The sequence below is a fragment of the Protopterus annectens genome, chromosome 4.part1 (genome assembly GCF_019279795.1).
Source record: "Protopterus annectens isolate FY-2018-M chromosome 4.part1, PAN1.0, whole genome shotgun sequence".
NCBI classification, from domain to species: Eukaryota; Metazoa; Chordata; order Ceratodontiformes; family Protopteridae; genus Protopterus; species Protopterus annectens.
In genome coordinates, this window is record NC_056734.1 from 821,942,119 (window position 1) to 821,963,137 (window position 21,019).

The 21,019-nt window shown below is 42.8% G+C and overlaps 1 protein-coding gene across 9 annotated transcripts in view; it reads right to left on the reverse strand.

Moving 5' to 3' along the window:
• Positions 1-21,019, reverse strand: part of GIGYF2 (GRB10 interacting GYF protein 2) — a 2,932,407-nt gene that overhangs the window by 533,665 nt on the left and 2,377,723 nt on the right. For all 9 annotated transcript variants that reach the window (XM_044070588.1, XM_044070589.1, XM_044070593.1 and 6 more), the window contains one exon: positions 20,291-20,467. In XM_044070588.1, coding sequence (XP_043926523.1) covers positions 20,291-20,467 — 177 coding nt within the window. The remainder of the gene's footprint in view (positions 1-20,290; positions 20,468-21,019) is intronic.

Genomic DNA, 21,019 nt, shown 5'->3' on the forward strand with positions numbered 1-21,019 from the left:
AGATCTGGGTAGTCTCCGCCTTGCATCATGGGATATAGGGTTGCCTCGAGCTGGTAAAATTAGCTCTCGAGCTTAGTAAGTGCCGAGTCGGAGCCGAGGATCGGCTCCAAACCCATCCAGCAAGAATGAAGGTGAGATTGACAACTTAACATCCTCCCATTTCCCTGGTTCTTTATTCTCTCGGATCTCCTCAGGGGTGGGGGTGGGGTCTAAAGGGATGTCCCCATTTGTGCCATTTTCATTAATATTGCCATTGTCAGAATCACTATCATAATAGGGCCTATCAAAATATCTAGCCTGTTATCCCTCTGGGGGGTTTGGGTAAGCTGTACCTGTATCATAGTCCTATTTATCCCTCCACAATTTCCTCTTTCCTAGTTTTTAAACTATTTAAATCATTGTCAACATTCTTAAATACATTACAAAAAAAATCAATTTATTTTATGTTCAAACAATAAATCATTTTTTATATTAGCATCTAATTTATTAACATCCTGTATAAGCATTGCCATCTTTCTGTTATTGTCTGAAACAAGCATTTTTAAAAAGTTCATTCAGTCCTCTGCCACTGTTTGCTACTTCCGCTTCCTCTGACTGAGAAAGGCCTTCTAATCCACACAAGTTGGTTGAAACAAGTGTTCCTTGACAGCTGTTGCCATGGTTACACACTCTGTGCTGGGGTAATGGAAAAGTGCTCAGAACTCTGCAAAACAGTGTCCGCACTACCACCACTGATTCTCCTCACAATATCTGAGCTTTTGTTAAGCCCATTCATAATTCCATCAACATTTTTAGTCAAATCAACCACCAAAGCTGATAAAGTAACAGACTGCAAAATAGCCTGCAGATCCATGCTGCATGTGCCGTTATGCTGCTCACCTCCTTCCATGACAAGACAAACTCAGAAACACGAAGATACGATGAAACTCAACCAAAGCAGAACAAGGGTAGTCCAGAAATGACACACCAGCACGTAGTACAGGAAAAAAACACATTAATCTAGAGCTTTCGTAAAAAACTAGATGTCATCAGAATACCATGTATCTAACAAATCAAGTGTAGATACCCTCCCCAGCAGTAATCAAACAATTAAATGACACCATTTCCCCTTGTGAAAAAAAATCAACATTTGCATATATAATTTAAAGAGTGCAATAAAAAGGTTGCAGTAAAAAAGTTTAAATATCAACCCTTTTAAAACATTCAAAACTACAATATTAAAACAAGTTATGTTCCAGCATTTTTTATATAAAATATAATGATTTAAGCTTCAACAATAAACTTATAGTAATTTTGTCATTCAAACCAGGAAACTGGCAGGCATTCAGCTTAACTTGCCATTTGAGTTTAAGGAATTCCAGGTACTCATCAGAGGGCACCCCCCTCCCCTGAAGACCCAGATCAACATGCTCAATGGCACAAAATTTAAAATCATGTGAAGGGAAAAAACTAAGATGTTTATGCAAAGCATTTTTTTCATTTTTACATCTGATATCATAAGTATGATCGTAAACCCTTTGCTTCAAAGCTCTCTTAGTTTTTCATACATAGAACCCCTCACATGAATCACACTTAGCTATATAGACAATACCTCTAGAGTAACAGGAATATTTTTTACAAGGTAGTATAGTCCCATAGCCTTTAATGAATAAGTTGTCTACATTGAGTATATAAGGACACTGAGAGCATCTCCCACATTTGAAACCACCCTTCTCAGGTATATTTCTTTTTCTTTCCAACAGCCCCTTTATTGAGGTGTCCTCCTTGTACATCACAATCGGTTGACACCCCACCAATTTGTTGATACTAATATCTAAATTAAAAATCTTCCAGAACTTTGATATAATGTGCCGTATGTCAAAGAAGTTCATGGTAAATGGAAGGACCAAGGCCCTACTAAATTTGTTAATTCTCTCACGGTCCTCCCTTCCAGTCAGGTGATTAGACAAGAGTGTATGAAAAATGCGAACTTCTCTCTTATTTTTGACTTTGTTATAGATTTGTTATAGTATAGAGCATGTTGAGCTGGGTCTTCAGGGGGGGGGGTTCTGATGATTACCTGGAATTCCTTGAACTGAAATGGCAAATTAAGCTTAATGCTTGCCAGTTTCCTGGTTTGAATGACAAGATTACTATAAGTTCCTTGTTGAAGCTTAAATCATTATATTTTACATAAAAAATGCTGGAACATAACTTAACCATTTTAATACTGTAGTTTTGAATGTTTTAAAAGGGCTGATATTTAAACTTTTTTACTGCAACCTTTTTATTGCACTGTTTAAAGTATATATGCAAATGTTGATTTTTTCACAAGGGGACATTGTCATTTAATTGCTTGATTACTGCTGGGGAGGGGATTTAAACTTGATTTGTTAGATACATGGTATTCTGACGAAGTCTAGTTTTTGACAAAAGCGCTAAATTAAAGTGCTTTTTTCCTGTACTACATTCTGGTGTGTCGTTTCTGGACTACCCTTGTTCTGCTTTGGTTGAGTTTCATCTTATCTTCATGTTTCTGAACTTTTGAAACTAGTTGACTTTTTTTAATCTCACAGTACAAAATAAAGAGCTGATCTGATTTCCTAAATTCTGAAGTTCTGTGCAAGTAAAAACGTAATTGTCAACGCACGTCCAGAAGATGTAGAGAGTATTCACCTTTGTTTTGGTAATTTGAGAAGAAACCTGACAGCTCAATAGACTGGTTTAGGTTACTTTCCGACACAACCTTTGGAATAAAGGAAGGATTAAGTGTGTAATGAAACTCTGTCTTTATGAAAAACCAGGTATGGGGACTTGACAGAAAAGGCTTGCAACTCTGAAACTCTTCTAGCTGAGGTAATAGTTACTAAAAAGTGTGCTTTCCAAGACAAAAATTTTACCTCGTGCCTGAAGGTTCAAAGGGAGGACAAATAATGTTTGTCAATATGAAATTTAGTTCCCAAGGAGGAGTTGGATTTTTGTATGGGGGGGGTCTTATCGCTGCTCCTTTCAAAAAGCCCTTACACAGCCTGTGCAACAATCGTAAAACCATTTACTTCAACATGAAAATTTGAAATTCCTGCCAGATGAACTATAACAGTAGAAGCAGCAGCTCCTTCATAAAAAAAGTCTCACTAGAAATTCCATAATAGAATTTATGGGTGCCGAAATGGAGTGTATCTAATTATCACTCGCCCATACTATAAACCTACTCTATTTACTCTTGTACAATCTTCGTGTAGAGGTTTTATGGGAAGACAACAAAATATATGTATGACTAGGGAGGAGAGGAAACCTGGCAATCAGGGGAATTGGAGCAGCCAAGCTGTCAATTTGAGTTTGTATAGGCTGGGATGTACCTTTCCTGACAGGTGAGTCAGAAAGTCTGGAACAGGTCCAGAATCCATGGTTTGTCCACAAGATCCGGCTGAAGGAAGTGAAAGCAGATTTGACGAGACCAAAAGGGGGCAATCAGGATCACAGTTTCCAACAGACTTGCTTTCTGTAAAAACCTGGGAATCAGGGGAATTGGAGGGAAAGCACAAAGGAATCCCAGAGGTCAATCGTGAACAAGTGCATCCCTTAGTGACTCCCTCATGGGAGGGATAAGGGCAAAGTAGTTGCTGCATTTGGCATTGGCGGGTGATGCAGAGATTGCAGCAAGGCTGGCCCAACTTCCAGAAAATCTCTTCTGCAACTTTCCGATTGAGGGACCACTTGTGTGGCTATAATATGGCTCTGCTGAATTTGTATGCAATCACGTTGGATTTCCCTGGGATGTGCACTGCAATCAGAAAATAGTTGGAGGCCGTTGCCCATTGCCAAACCCTTACAGCTTCTCAACAAAGAGGGTAAGATCTAGTTCCTCCTTGTTTATGTACCAGACTACTGACATGTCTGACTGAACTGCTATCGTTCTTAGAGGGAGAGTGTCCTGATAAGCTTGCAATGCCAAGAGCACCTCTCTCATCTCTAGGACGTTTATGTGCAAGTGAGCCTAGTGTTCCTGCAGATGCCTTGGACTGTTTTTCCTAGATAATGAATGCCCTCCAACCTATCTGGGAAGCATCTGTGGTCACCGTGGCTTGGGTTGAGGTGGGATGAAGGGATGGCCTTGAGATGCTAAAGGAGAGTGAATCCACCAATGAATGTCCTTTTTGCAGGAGTTGCTTATGAGGATCTTGTGTGACATTGGTAGTACTAGGATTGAGCACTGTATGGAAAGTAACCACTGAAGAATCCTCATATGCAGGTAAGCTTGGGGAATAAGTACTATAGATGCTGCCATCTTCCCCATAACTTGAAGAACTAGTTTTGCAGAGGCTTGTGTCTTCCTGATTAACAGTTTCACATGAAGACGGAGATCGTGAACTCTGTCATGAGGGAGCTTTGCTATCAATGTAGTTGTATTTATCTCTGCTCCTATAAATATTAAGTTTTGACATGGCTCTAAAGCAGATTTATCATAACTTATGGTAATACCTAGGGAGGAACAAAGATGAAGTGTATAGTCCCTGGCTTGAAGCAGATGATGCCTGGTTGGGGCAGTTATGACCCAGTCGTTCAGATACAGAAAAACCAGGAATCTTCAGCATCTCAGGTGAGCTGCCACTACTACCATGCATTTGGTGAACACCCTGGGGCTGTAGTGAGGCCAAAGGGCAGAGCTCGAAACTGAAAGTGACTGGCTCTTAGCCGGAAGCACAAGAGCTTTCTGGATCGCCTTACCATACGGATAACGGTAGTACGAATTCTGAAGGTCCATAGAGCACATTCAATTGTCTTTTTCCAGGAATGGAAGTACTTGTCACCATCCGGAGCTTGGTCACAGATTTTTTCAGCTTGCTGAGATCCAAGCTTGGTCTCCAGCCCACTGTTTTCTTTGGAATTAAAAAGAATCCTGAGAAAGTTCTGGATCCTCTCTGGTCTGCAGGGACTTCTTGGATGACTCTCTCAGCAACTTTTGAATTTCTAATGTTGCTTGTTCCTTTTGACTGGGTAGAACATCTGGAACGGACTTGTTTACAGGAGTGGGGAAGGAGAAGGGAATTATATATCCCCTGGATATTACATTGTGCACCCATTTGTCTTATCTTTTGCCAGATTTCGAGGTGAAGAGACAATTGCCCCTGAATGCCTCCAGAGGTGAGCAATCGAGCACTCCAGAAGCGCTAGAATGGTCTGACAAAGACTGATTCTCTGGAGTCTTGATTCCATGGACCTCCTCTCCTGCGAGGGTGGTGTCTTCCATTATTGTTCCCCCTCTGCCCCTGGGGGAACTTCCACCTTGTGTGTCCTGGTAAGCCCTCTGTAACTTCTTGAACTGCATCTTTCCACTACATCTTTGAGCCTTAGGAAATGGTCTGGTAGGTGCAGAAAAATGTACTCCAATCCCAGACAAGGTCTTACCTTCCTGTTCACGCCTGGTCAGAGTTTCTTTTACTTTAGGCCCAAAGAGGGATGATCCATCAAAGGGAGCGTTAATGAAGGTAGACTTGAAGGGCTCCACAAAATCGCAAGTGCATCCAGGCCTGCCTCCTGATAGAGACTCCTGAACCCACTTGCTCTACTCGCTCCATCTGCTGCATATGAAATGAGCCTCATGGACGAGTTAGCAACCAAACTGAGGGTAGCGAGCTGAGCACTGACTTTATCTGCCCCTGCCTCAGAACAGTTCCTTGAAGGGAGTCTGAAAGTTCTTTTAACAGGTCCCACTGTAGTCTAGTGAAATGGGTAAAGTAGTTCAGGCCCATAAGGTAGAGGCTGGTGAAGAAAAAACACACTTCCCATGCCTATCCATGGTCCTGGAATCCTTATTAGGAGGATGGATACAGGAATTGGTCTCGGAAAGTAAATTTTTCGTGGCCGCCGCCACAACCATGGCATCAATTACTACGCCTTTCGGTAGGAAAGCCTGATCCTTTTGGGCTGTAATATATTTGTTTGGCCTCCTAGGTGTGGGTTCTACAGAATCTGGGGACTCCCAAGCCTTCCAAGAAATTAACTCAATAAGCGAATTTGAACGAGGGGTCACTCAGGAAGCTGAAGGGTGAGACTGAAGGCCTTCAGGTATACAAACTCCTCAGCCGAAGGGGAGGACAACTGCCATTCACCTCTCTGTACTGCCAGTCACCTCTCTGTTTTAAAATTTCCAGGATGTCTCCAAAGGTGATGTCCTCAGGTGGTGACTGTAGGGGGACCCTTTTGCTTCATTGAGGTTGGTACTGGAAGTGATGGACTTCTCTGGGGAGTCGAGATGCTTCCGCTTGCATGTTCGCTTCTGAGGGATTTCCTCAGTGGGGTATTCTGGGGAAGTTTTGGAAGAGAGGGGTGTCTCCAGAGAGAAATCCTGAGGCCTGGGATCTCTGTGGTCCTGTGGATGGGTGTGAGTAGGCAAAGGCACCTGCGCAAGTGAGGAAGGAAGATCCGAGGAAGTTTGCATCTTAGACTAGGAGGTAGTCATCACCTTCCTCATGACTTCGAAGGCAGATTGCCCCCCACTCTGAAAAACTCCCCAGACCCGAAAAACACGTTGTCGAAACTGGTGGAATCTCAAGAGCGGAGGGTCAGCGGTTCTGAGGCTGAGGTAAGGAGTCAAACTCATCCATGCAGAGGCGCCGAGAAGCAGGATCAGAGGAGACTTGAGCCAGCTCTGAGGACCCAACCGGAGGACTGGCTCCCAGAGGTTCCCTGCTCCGACTGGGCAGAAATGCTCTGGGCAGATATCTGATCTGAGGAGCCAATGGGTCCTGGACTAGATATTGACACAAGCTGGACATCAGAATATTCCAGCTGTGAAACCACAGGACGGATCAGAGTAGAAGGCGGCGCAGACAGGAAAGCTTGTGTCAGATCAGACTCCTTTAGCCTTGGATCCAAAAGTAACTTGGCCAAAGCAGGTGTTTTTAGGAGCATCTGAACTCCCCTAACCCATCTTCATCAGAGAGAGTCCTGGTCGACCAGGTAAGAAAGTGTAGGAAAACTGGATTTAGTCAGGAATGGAGAAAGAGCTGAAAAGTGATTGGCTCGAAGGAAGCAGATCAGCTCCGATATCGAAACTCTGAAGGCAAGGAGGATTTCAGAGTCAAAGGTTTAGCAGTAGTTGACTTTAGAGCCAGTGGTTCTTTTCCTAAGGTCACTGCCTGCTCTGAAGGTTCAGTTGGAGCAGCCAGTTTCGGCTCTTAAGATGATTCTAGAGCCAGAGAAGGACATTTCCCTGCTTTTTCGGACTTCTCCAATTTTGAAGCAGCAGCGGGGAAAATAGCCTCAAAAAATGGGGTTTTCAATAACCCCTTCAAGATCAGTTTGTTTTTATGCTCAATCAGCACTCTCTGATTAAAGGGGAAGAGGTTCCAAACAGTACAAAGTGTGCGAGTCACTGAGGGGCATCTTCTTGCCACATTGCTTGCATTTTTTAAAACCAAAAGCCTTTCCTTCTTTTTGAGACATGTTAATAACAGCAATAAACAGTACACTCTCTAATTACAAAACTACATACAGAAATAAAACAAGATAGGAGTTTTTTTTGTTAAAGAGTGGGGTGGGGTGTCCTCTAACTGAAACGGATGCAATTTAGATGCCCTCTAACTAAAATGGATGCTAACTAGGAACAGGGGGGGAGAGAAAAAACAACCACCTAAATAGTAGGAATAACTAACTACAACAGTAGAGATTAAAGGGAATGGGAAAGGAAAAGCACCCTCTAACTTAATCGGGAGACAGTTAGACACCCTCTAACTTAACGGACGATAACTAAAATCCAAAAAAGGGAATTGGCAGGCAAAAAATACACTAAGGGAAGGTTGACAGACAGGAAATCTTAAAGGGAAAAAATAAAACTTTAACTATCATACAAAGATACTAATAACAACAATAAACTTAGCCCAGAGCTTGCTAGATGACCCTTCTCGCAGCACAGCAAAAGAGATCTGGGGAAGTTAAGGAACTGCATTATGAGTAGGGAAGGATTCCCACGAGCTTTGCTGAAGACCTCAAGCTTTGGGAAAGGCTGAGATGGATTTAACCCATCAGTGAGTATAAAGATGAGATTGACAACAACACATTGTAAAGTGCTTCTACACTAATATCAAATAGCACAACAAAGAAATAGTGGATATAAGGAAATGTGCTCTTCCCCCTCTGTAGTGTGATCTGTAAGTTAATACAGACACACACACAGTGCTGAAAGAGCAGTTGGGAAGATCAACAAGTCATCTGAAACCATGCCTTTAGGATGATGGAAAAACCAGAGACCATGGTAAAAACCCACACTCATGCAGGAAGGATACACAGACATTACACAGATGGCAATCCATCCAGAACCAACCATGAAAAAAAAAACATGGAATATAAGCCAATAACACAAACCTCTACCCCACTATGTGTATGAATTTTCAAAAATATTCTTAGTCTGCCTGACAAAGTACTGGACATTCACAGAGTAACTGAAATCTGAACAGTTTTGATTAATAAAATATCAAATCTATACCTACATCTACCAGTCCTAATCAATTAGTTTAAGTGATCCAATGCAAAACAGTTAACTTACTCTACATACAATGAAACAACTATACAAAAGTGCCTAAAATGCAATGCACTGCTATGCAATTCGCAACAGACAGAGGAATAAACGGAAACGAAAGGGAATTTTACAAACAGCAGAAGTAATGAAGACAAAGAAGTGTAACACTGTTCGGTTCAACACTTGCCTGAAGATTGTGACTATGGCTCTCCCTCAGTATTCCAGTTCTCTTACAGCTCTCCAAAAACCAAGTTCTACAGTCTGCATAGACCTGCAATGCATGGCCATGGTCTGCTACAAAATAAACTACAGGAATCCTGCCCAGGATGAAAGAAAAGGAAAAGTACTTGCTGTTATAATGTCTTCTTGTATTTCAAATTTTATGTGCGGGCAGAAAGGATGTTTGCACACACAGACGATGCGACAGGTGTGCTCGCCCAACCGGACCATTCTTTTTTTAAATTAAAAAGTTAATGTGACACAGCCTCTTGGCAAGCAAGTAAAAATCCACCTCCTTGCACCTGCCTGTGGGTGCCCATGACCACATATAGCTATGATGCAGAAATGTGTCCAAAAACCTAAAGCTGACTTCAAAGAGATTGTGGCTACCTTAACATCGGGGGAATAGGGGATCCTGGGTTCAAATCAGCACTAATTTGATGATTATGCAGACTTTCCTCCTATCCTCTAAACCCCATCTATGGGCCGCAGCCCCACTTTTGCACTGCATATCCTCCCAAAACTTAAACACACACATATACACAGTCCTGTCTTATCAATGTACTGGCAAAAAAGTTGCATCAACATTTGTATATCAGTCAAATTCAATAACATTTTCTGAAGCACGTTCAGAGTAAAAGATTACAAAATGACATGCATTTTATGACAACAAATGCCTGTAAGTATACTGACTGATGACTGTAAGCGAACACATTTTCTCAAACAGAAAAAATGCCAATTTTAGGACAGACGCTACAAAAATCGGTGGCAGAAAGGAGCATGTGCATTATGTTACACTTTCTTAGGAACAGCCCATTTGACACAAACACACTACACAACTTGCACCAAGTGATACGGAAACATAAATCAAGTAGTTATATTGTACTAGTACAGCATATAATATCAGTAAAAGGAAAAACCTTCAAAGTTCTCTTAACCCAAACAGCTAGGATGACTAACGGAAAAAATTGGCAACCACTTCAAACAGCACAGGACTTCTAAATACAAGGCTCACTATGGCTTCATAATGAGAAATTCTATGTATTAATATTATAATGTTGACCAAATGACCATTTACTTATTATATCAACCAAATGACCACTCAGTCACTGCTCTAACTATAAGAAAACAGATTAACAGCTCTGCTCGACACCGAACAACTGTGCCATCTATTTAATTAGAAACATTAATAAGGAGCATGCCAATTGTGTATACATTTACAAACATAGGAAAATATGCAATAAAGCACACATACCATAAGTACATACTTAAACAGTCAGAATGCAATTAATCAAGTGAAAGCAATATAAACCTCCAAAACTCCAGTAAAATTTTCAGGATGGTAATTGCAGTTAAAGCTGAATAAACACAGCTAAAATTGTGCCGAATTCAGACAGGCTGGCAGTGTGCCTCAGGAAGCTGATGTCATCGCGCACACCCCCACAGGTGATGACATCAGCAGCAACTTCAACTTAAGGAAAAAAAAATTTGAAAAAACCTGGAAATTCGGGAATTGAAAGGGTCATATGGAAATCCATGGCACCCCATTATTTTGCTCTCAAAAATCGGTAAATACTGAAAAATTCAGTATACTTGAGAGGTATGGTTCCTACCCAGTTAGAATTTCCCAGTAAACAAATGCAAAATAAATAAAGTACTAAAGAAAGGCAAAGTTTTCACTAAAAACAGTGAAAAGCAATTTAAACACTTATCCCAGTCCCCAAAAGTAATTTAACACACGTTTTACAGAGGAAAACTATTTTAGGTTAGTTTTAACAACATTTTCCCTCAAAAGCAAAAGAGTAACACTCCTAGTTAAAAGTGAGAAAAATTAAGTGACAATCTATAAAACACTTTTTCTAGCTTAAATATAATACTTTTACAGAAAATGTTAACTTTGTCAGAAAAATAAAATGTGGAAGGGAGCTCATCTGTCCAGCAAAGGAGACGCATTAGCTGACTGCCAATCCTTGAAAGCCTGCAAGAGAAGCACTCTTAGGCATCAGGAAAGCTCTGAAGGGCCTGGCATCCAAACCAATCTTTCTTCAGCTCTGCTCAAGATGGTTAATGGTTTGGGCACACAGAAGGTGCCCTTAATCTTTGGAAGCTGGCCAGTTGTTATACCCTTAAGCAGGATACAACCCATTTAGCTACGGCTGCTGCAGCAGTGTTCAAATGATGAACAGTGACACTGCCGTAGTGATGCTTACAACAATTACCACAATTTATCAGAGCTGCTGTCCTAAATCAAGAAAAACATTACAAATACATGATGGCAAGGCATTTATACAGTTGGCAGGCCCTTCTGTGCCTCCCCATCTAAAACTGTGTGACCTAATTGTGGTAATAAGTGTGGAAGTGCGGTGTGAACCTTGGCTCTAGACGACTGTCACTGCTGACGTGACATCTACCCCAAGTGCAAAAATTAGAAAAGGGGGTTATGCATGTAAAGATGGATATAGGTTCATAGGTAAGTACTAGGCTATCTGCTCATGGGCATTTATAAGCCTAGCCACAGAGTGATGGCTTTCACCTCCCCATTAGATTAGTAACCTGGGCCTCTGTCAACAGGGCTCCTGAAGTGATCCCAGGGTAGAACTTACGGTTACCCATCCACTCATCAAGATTTCTCTTGAAGAGGGTCAGAGAGGAGCTCTGTCGAATATGGATTGGGATTCTATTCCAGAGTGAGGGGAGTCGCTGGGACAGGAAATCTATCCCTCCAGCATGTCCTGTTTATTGTTGTACACAGGTTCAAGTCGCTGGAACGAGTGGTTCTGAGGGATCTCGTTTTTTTGAGGTGAAGCATGTCCATTAGTTCAGGGTTTGACATGGCCCTATAGGTCAGGCATAGGTCACCTCTGAGCAGACGGCAAGCGACTGAGAAGAGCTGGAGCTTTTTTAGTCGTGCTTCATAGGGTAATTGTTTAAGGCCCCTAATCCTCTTAGTGAGGTACTTCTGTGGTCTTTCTAGTTGTTGCAGGTGTCTAGTGAGGTACATCCCAAATGGGGCATTGTACTCTATTATGGGCCTAATGAGTGAGGAGTAAAGGGGCAAAATCACCTCCTTGGATCTGGATGAGAAACCCTTTGTGATCAGGTGTGCCACATAGAAGGATTTCCTGACCGTTTTGGCTATGTGGTTATCAAAGGAGAGCATGCTATCTACTTGGGTACCCAGGTCCCTATTTACTTCGTCTGTACTTAGTGGATTCCCATCTATGTGGTAGTTTGTAGGTACTTTGTTTTTCCCAAATGGGATTACTATGCATTTTTTTGGCATTTAGCTTGAGGCTGTGACTTTGACACCAGGTGTTTGTCTCTGTGAGACCCTTTTGCAGGATGTCTGTGTCAATTATTGCACCCAATTTACAGTCATCTGCGAACTTGGTTAGCCACAGTCCCTCCGCCTTTGCCTGTACTTCGGAGAAATACATACCGAACAGGAGGGGTCCCAGGACTGAGCCCTGTGGGACTCTGCTTGTAACTAGTTTAGAGTCAGACATGGCGCCTGCCACTCTTACCGTGTGGGTTCTGTCTGAGAGCCAATTGGCAACCCATCTCGTGACATGGGGGTTGATATTTAAGCTGGTGAGTTTGTCTAGGATTCCTGAGTTTGTGACAGTGTCGAACGCCTTAGTGAGGTCAAGATATGCTGTGTGGACCACCTTCCCTTCATCTATGGCCTTGGTGACTGTTTCGAAGAAGTCGACCAAGTTCAGGAGGCAAGATCTGCCTTTAACAAAGCCGAACTGGGTGGGGTCCAGTGTCTGGAGGTTCCTAATGTCCCTGTTAATGAGATCCATGATAATGTGTTCCATGGCTTTGCAGACCAAGCTAGTCAAGCTTACAGGGTGATAGTTTCCAGGGTCAGTTGTGGCACCACCTTTGTGGAGTGGTACGACTGTTGCTGTACACCATTCTTTGGGTACATAGCCTATAGAGGGGCTGAATTTGAATAGTGATTTGAGATGGGGAGGTTAGTTCATTTTGAAGCTTGTGTAAGACACAACCTGGGATAGCATCTGGTCCCATCGTTGCTGTGTTTTTGGCCTTTGCAAGGGCTGTCTTTACTTGTGTGTCTGAGATATCTGGAGCGCCACATTCTTCTGGGATGGGTGCTAGCCCCTTTGATGGAGGAGGGGGTGAAGTTTGCACTTAACTTGTCAGCCAGGATGTTGGCAATGTCGGTTGGTTCAGTGTATTTATGGACATTATGCACTAGCTCGGAGCATATCTGAGAGTTTGCCCCTAGAGTCCTGACATAGTTAAAGAAGGCCTTGTGGTTATCCTTAGTGTCAATGGCTATTTTTCTTTCGAAGTTGGCCTTGGATGATTTAATGAGGGAGCGCAGTTTTTTACTGATGTTAATCAGAGATGCCTTCTTATTCTGGGATTTTGTTCTATCTTGCAGGAGTTTACTCCTCCTATTTTAAAATTTATTTATGGCCGGGGTCCAGCAGACTGGCTTCCTCTTTTTTGAGGAGTTGGTCTTAGTTTTACTTGGGATGGCTCGGTCCATGCATTCTTGAAGGTGTTCATAGAATGCACTTGTAAAGGATTCTGCCGTTGGGTCATCATTTTCCATTTGATTGGGAGCTCTGAAACTTCCCACCTCGGTCTTGAAGAGTGTGAAGTTGGCTTTAGAGAAGTTTTTTACCTTGATTTCCTTGACTGAGGGGGGGTCGGGATGTGGATGTCCAGTGTGATTAGTTTGTGATCTGATCTTACCAATGACGAGTTTACCTCAGGTGTGTAACATAGGTTCCCCATGTTGGTGATGACCAGGTCCAGTATGTTGTCACCTCTTGTGGGAGTGGTAATCAGCTGTTCAAGGGCGTTTGAGTTTATAAACTCAAGGAAGCATTGGGCTAGGGCGTTTGAGCTTGAGTAGTTTTTCCCATCAATGTTTGGATAGTTGAAGTCATCCAGTAGCATGGTGTTGGGTAGAATCTTCATACTTTCTAATGTTCTCAGGAATGCTGCGTGAGGGTCCTGAGACAAGGTGGGAGATCTGTAGCAAGCTATAAATTGAACAGTCAATTTACCCACTGTCAATTGCGCTTGGATGGTCTCAGATTCCGCGTGCTGTGCTACTAACCTGGAGGTGTGGGTGTTCTTGATGAATATGGACATACCCCCTTCCTTGTGTGATCCGGTCCTGGTTTCGGGACCCAAACATATGGTAGGAGTTATAGCCTGGTAGTGCTGGGGTGCTCTCTGGAGCTTTGAACCAGGTTTCTGTCACTGCACATACGTCAATTTCTTCCATACTAAGGAGAGCCTTGATTGAGTGCATTTTGAGGTTTAGACTTCTAGCGTTGAGCAGCATTACCCTCAGTTTTTGTTTATTATTGTTGTTTATGGAGGTGGGTTTGTCTTTTGAGCCTTGCCTAAAAAAGGTAGTATTGGGGCGGCAAGAGTCTTGGCCAGTATTCGAAAGCCCAGGGGCGACAGGTGCAAGCCGTCTCTGGCGAAGCAACGTGGCTTGTCAAGCATTTTGTCCCAGGCTGACAAGTACTGGATCCCCTTTGAATGACACCAATAGTTTAACCAATTGTTGAAACTGATCATTTTTTCTTCGTACGCTGGCATAATTTTGGGTGAGGGCAGGATGCTACTCAGAATCAGAGTCATACCAGCCTGGGCTACATGGTCAGAGAGCTCCTCTTTAGACTGGAGTGTTGGCACCCATTAACATAAATAGCTTACATCTCTATTTTGAGTTACTTGTCCAAAATTCCACATTTGAGTTAAACTGATCAATACTTCATGATTCTAGGAAAATGAATTTGGTGAATTCTGAGGACTCCATCTTGGGCACTGCTAAGGCTGTAATCACTGAGGGTGAACAAAGAATTAAGAAATAAGTTCTGTTACTAGTACAGATGAGAATTTTCTACCCATACTGCCTTTGCATCTTCTTGAACATAGACAGAAAGGTTGGGCAAGCAAAAAGTACAGTTTTGTACCTACCATAAATGTAGATGTTCGAGGATCCACATTGCTGCAGTCCTAACTATTGGGTAGTCCGCTGTCCAGTCGGCCCGAATACCAAAGTATATGGCTGGCCGGTCAGGCGCATTAGACTGACGCCAGTACGTCAGGGTACTAATGCGCATGACCGACGTCATATCCTCAGTCTTTTCTTGCCCCAGATGTCAGAAGACCCTAAAAAGACAAGGCCCAATATACCTGCACCAAAAATATGTACAATATATACAAAAATATCAGCATATAACCTCACCTACACAACCACCCCTAAACACAGAGGGAAGGAGGGAGGGTAAATTGGACTGCAGCAATGTGGATCCTCGAACATCTACATTTATGGTAGGTACAAAACTGTACTATGTTCTTCATTCCACATTGCTGCAGTCCTAACTATTGGGTAGAATCCCAAAGCAGAGGTAAGGGAGGCTGGCAAATCATAAAGAAGCAGGAGCTGACAACATGCCTTGCAAAATAGCTGTGGCAAAACCAGCCCTAGACTTAGAGTAGAGAGGAAGGTGATAATGCTTAGAGAAAGTATGCACTGAACTCCAAGTAGCTGCCTCCAAAATATCCTTAGTTGCCACCCCCGTTAGAAATGCTGTTGAAGTGGCAGTAGCCCTAGTGGAATGAGGCCTAATCCCAGCTGGAATCTCCTTGCCATGATGGGAATAACAAAATGCAATGCAAAACCCAATCCACCTAGAAATAGTTTGTTTTGACACAGGCTTGCCCTGAACTCAAAGCAAAAGAAACAAACAACTGCTGAGACTGCCTAAAATCCTTAGTCCTGCTTAAATAATAACGCAATTGCCTGTGTACATCTAAAGTGTGCAAAATCTTCTCCCCTTTATTTTGGGGGTCTGCATAAAAAGTAGGCAAATGAATAGTTTGGTTTAAAGCCACACTAGAAACCACCTTAGGCATAAAGGAAGGATTAGTACGTAATGATACCCTATCCTTATGGAAAATCAAAAGGGCTCTACTGCCATAAGGGCCTGCAACTCAGACACCCTTCTTGCAGAAGTAATAGCCAACAGAAAAGCAGTCTTCCATGACAAGTATTTCAATTCAGCAGTAGCCACAGGCTCAAAAGGTTGTAGAGTAAGTTTTTCCAACACAAAATTGAGATCCCAAGCAGGAGTAGGAGCTCTACGTGGGGGTCTTATATTCTTTGCCCCTCTAAGAAACTGCTTGAACAAAGGATGCGAAAACAATGGTGGGTCACAATCATAGTGAGCTGAAATTGCTGCAGCATGAATCTTAATGGAAGAGAAGGACAAACCTTTGTCCAATAACTCAGTAAGATATTGAAGAGCCACACTCAAATTAGGCTCAGAAATCTCCAAATTCTTTGCTGTACTCCAAAATAAAAATCTCTTCCATTTTTCTCGTACACTTTCCTTGTACTAGGTCTTCTAGCTTCCATAATCACATTTAAAACTTGTTGAGGAAGTTGAGACCTGCTGTGTTTCAACACAGAATATGCCAGGCTGTCAGATGAAGAGAGTGAAGCTTGACATTGAGCAGATGACCGTCCTTCTGAGATAACAGATGTGGAATCAAAGGTAAAGGCCATGGAGGCTTCCTTACCAGACTCCTTAGTAGTGGGTACCAGTGTTGCCGAGGCCAATCTGGAGCTATTAAAATCATCCTTGGCTTGTCTTGTCTGACCTTTAAGAGCACCTTTGGAAGAAGAGGCAGAGGTGGAAAGGCATACACATGAAGATTTTTCCAACTGAAAGAAAGAGCATCCACTTTCCAAGCTGTGTGATGAAACCCTTTGTGCAAAACTTTGGCAGCTGGTGGTTTAGTGGAGAAGCGAACAGATCTATGTCTGGAGTTCCCCATGACACTGTCAATTTCTGAAATACATGAAGATCCAGTTTCCACTCGTGGGGATCCATGATTTGTCTGCTTAACACATCTGCTAAGGAGTTCTGTGCTCCGGCAGAAACCTTGCCTGAAGAGTTAGTTGCAAGCTGAGCGCAGTCTCCCATAAAATCATTGCTTGCCTGCATAGAGGATAAGAATGTGTTCCCCCTTGTTTGTTGATGTACCACATGACAGTTGTGTTGTCTGTTAGAATCAACACCTGCCCTGGAAGAAGTAACTCCTTGAAAGCCATTAATGCAAACTGGACTGCTAACATCTCCTTCATGTTGATATGTAGATGCTGTAGTCTGGCAGGCCACTTGTCTTGTATCCACTTTCCATTTAGATGAGCTCCCCAAACAATGTCCGAGGCATCTGTCGTTAAAACCTGACTCGCCTCTGGCCGGGTCACAGAGAGTCCCTTGTTTAGGTGACATTCCTGAGCCCACCACAAAAATTCTTTTTGAAGGCAAGGTATTATTTGAATGACAGTGTCCAAATCCTGGCAGTGCTGTGTCCATACATTTTTGAGATACCATTGCAGCTTCCTCATATGCAGTTTGGCATTGGGAAGCACCAGAATACAAGATGCCATGAACCCTAATGCTTGAAGGACTGTCCTTGCAGTCAGCACGGACTGATGAGATAGTTGATGGAAGTAAAGGGATAGACTCTTTTGTTTGTCCGGGGTTAAAAAGGCCATCTGGGCTGCTGTATTCAGTCTCACACCCAGAAAGCACATGTCTTGAGAGGGTACTAGACTGGACTTTATTTCGCTCACAGAATACCCTAGGCATCTTAGCACTGCTATAACATATTCCAGATGCTGTAGAAGGTCTTCCTTTTCTTGAGCCAGAATCAGGCAGTCGTCCAAGTAAGGATAGATTTGAATTCCTTTTAGCCTGAAGTAAGCTATCACTGGAGCCAGAACCTTTGTGAATACTCTGGGCGCAGTAGATAAGCCAAAGGGCAATGCAGAGAACTGATAATGAGAATTTCCAGCTCGAAAACGCAGATACTTCCTGCAAATTAGTCTTATAGGCACATGAAGGTAAGCTTCCTTGAGATCTAAAGTTACCATCCAGTGATCCTTGCCCAGCAGAGGTAAAAGCTGTTGTAACGTCAACATCTTGAACTTGGGAATGTCCAGATAAGTGTTGAGGATAGATAAATCCAAAATCGGTCTCCACGTGTTCCCCTTCTTTGGTACTAGGAACAGGCGAGAATAAAATCCTAGGCCCCTTTCTGATACAGGACTGGCTGAATGGCCCCTATTTGGAGTAACAGAGAAATTTGCTTGTGTGCCTCTTTCCTTTGTGGAGGAGGAACGTCTGGCATGCCTTTGAAAGGGTGCAATGTATGGAAATAAAACCTGTAACCGTGGTGAATGATATCCAACACCCATCTGTCTTGAGTAATTAAATCCCAATTTTCCTTGAAAAGAGACAGTCTTCCTCCCAAAGGAGCTGCCAGACGAGAATCTACTGGCAGCTGAAAAGGCAGGTCATTGGGTCTGTTTACGAATGGACTGACCCCTGCCCTCACCAGAAGTCTGAGCAGGTGAACTCCCTGTTCTAGGCCTAAAAGAACCTTGAGCTCTGCCCCTACCACGACTAGACCTACCCCTAGACTGGGAATCATAAGCAGGATATGTCCATCCCTTAGTAGGCCAATTTCTACTAAACTTCGGTGGCTGCACCTGCAAAAAACAGTTTGCATAGACTTAGCTTTGTCCTCCATTTTCTTTAAAACTGCTTCCACAGGCGAACCAAACAACACATCAGACTGTAAAGGAGCATCCAAAATCCTTGTCTTAACATGCTCAGCTAAATTCTGATCCCTCAACCAGGCATGCCTGCGAAGAACAGAACTAGTGGCAGCCACCCTCGAGGAGGCCTGTACAGCATCAAAACCACATTGCAAAGAATGCTTACCCACTTGTTCAGACACATGAACTAAATCCAGCAACTCTTTACACTCAATACCTTCCGCCAAAGCATCCACCTTAGATTTCAATTGTGAAAGGAGATAATTTTGATATTTTAGCATGTGAAACTGACAATTCAACGCCCTCATGGCTAAAGTGGAAGAAGTATACACTTTCTTTCCCCATCTATCCAAAGCCCTTGCCTCTTTATCAGTGGGAACAGGGTTTTTAACCACAGAGGCCTTAACACCTTTAGGTCCCTGAGAAACAGTTTCGGGTCTGCCCTAGGACTCTTAAAAGATACTTATGAGCTTCAGGCACCCTATAGTACCTATCAGGTTTAACAGGAGCAGGAGGCAAAGAATCAGGATTCAGGGAAGCCTCTGCAAAACATCTTCCACCACATTCAACACAGGAGGTATAGCTAAGGGCCTATGCTGGGGTAAAACAAGAATTCCCTAAGCCTTTTCCTGAATCAGAGTAATCCTGGCCTTCCCATTTAAAGTGCTCCCTCATGGAATGCAGAGTCTCTGAAAATGAGAAATCCTCAGGAGGAGAAGCTGTAGGAGTGGAATCATCCACATCAGAATCAGAATAAGGAGGATACTCCTGCAAATCTTCCGCAGAAGACTCAGAAGCCTCTGAACACTGTTCAAAACTCTCAAACTCAGGTTCTACCCTAGGCCTCTTATCAGGAGGGGGCATAGAACCTCTAATCATAGTAATCAAATCTTCTGCCATTTTAAGCATATGTTTCTTAGGCACAGAACCTGAAGTGCTAGGAGAAGCCCCCACTGAAGCTAAACTTGGCCTACCTCTCAAAGAAGTTTTGGAAACAGAAGGAGAGGCTCTAACTACCTTGGGAAGAGAGGGAAGAACAGTTACCTGAGAAGCCCCCTCAGCCTGGCCTACCTCCTGAGAAGGCACATCCTGTAACAGTAAAGTCTCTGCCTGAGACTCCAAAGAAACTCCTGGCAAAACCTCTGGCTCCACTGAGTTTTCTAAAGAACCGACGTCCGGGACTGCCGGTTCATCAACCCTAGGCTTCGCTGTTTTGTCCTTGCGCTTTTGACGAAGCGGCGCCGGAGCATCCGACGGCATTTTATAATTGCAACGCTTCCCAAACACTAACCTGGCACAGTCTAACCTTCTCTTAATAGTGCGTTTGTTAAACCTAGCACAAGAGCGGCATCCAACAACGCCGTGCTCAGGCCCTAAACAAGGTATACACAAGGTATGGTAATCCCTATGAGGTATCTGTTTCCCACAAGAAATACAGTTATTCACTTTTTCTGACATCCGGTTAAATACTGAGGCAAGAAAACAAAAATGTTCCCAACGGGTACTTAGCCAACTTTGATTCGGTCTGAAACTCCGACTTCAGAAAATTTCAGAACGCCAACCTGCACTCGCAAAACTGCTTCTGCATCGGACCATGCGGCAAAAAAGACTGAGGATATGACGTCGGTCATGCGCATTAGTACCCTGACGTACTGACGTCAGTCTAATGCGCCCTGACCGACGTCAGCCATATACTTTGGTATTCGGGCCGACTGGACAGCGGACTACCCAATAGTTAGGACTGCAGCAATGTGGAATGAAGAACATCATTGAGGTTATAACCTACAAGAAACCCAAAACTGGTGGAGGAGACATTTCCCCAGAAAGTTACTACAAGCAAAACTGATAACTAGGATAAGCTTAAAACACTGACACAGCATGCACATTTCAGCAGCAGAGGCCTGTGAATAGGACACATATGATCAAATCTTTATTACCTGTTTACGCTGAAGCTCTTCTTTCCGTTGCCTTTCTTCTGCTTCCCGTCTACTCTCTTCTAAACATCGGAGAGTTTCTTCCTGTTTTCTCCTTTCTTCCTGCTTCTTCCTCTCTTCTTCTTCACGTTGCAGTCTAAGTGCAGCCTCTTGTTCTAACTGTCGTTTCCGAGCTTCTTCCTGTTCAGAAAAAAAAGCTTAATAAATTCAATGCAACAGAAAAAACAGTATTCACAGAGATGTACACAGCAGTTAACAGCCTGCCATACAAAAACACAACCTTTATAATATGGGGTAATATATCAATATCTCCCACAAATCTCTGCAGAAAGCAATCTGCAATGGAAATATTACAGTCAAATTTTAAGTGGTATAAAACACAGTAAAAACAATCTGTAAAATATATACATATACATTTTATCAGTTTTTAATCAAGAATGTTAGCTAAGGCGATGGCATAAAAATCAAAAATCAACAACCAAACTAATAAGAGCCATCAGATCACCATGAATGGTTTATAGTACATTTTTACCACTACGCAGTCTAAAAACATATACGACTGACTAAAGCACTAGCACTTATGATTCACTAAACACTTGTTAAATGAAGTACATCATCCAGTTTGTACTGAAAGATAATATGAGGGAGCACAAATAGCTGGGGCTAGTGACAAAACAAAGCAAACATTTAGACTGTTACAAGACTTGGTGGCATGACAGGAATCTATTAATT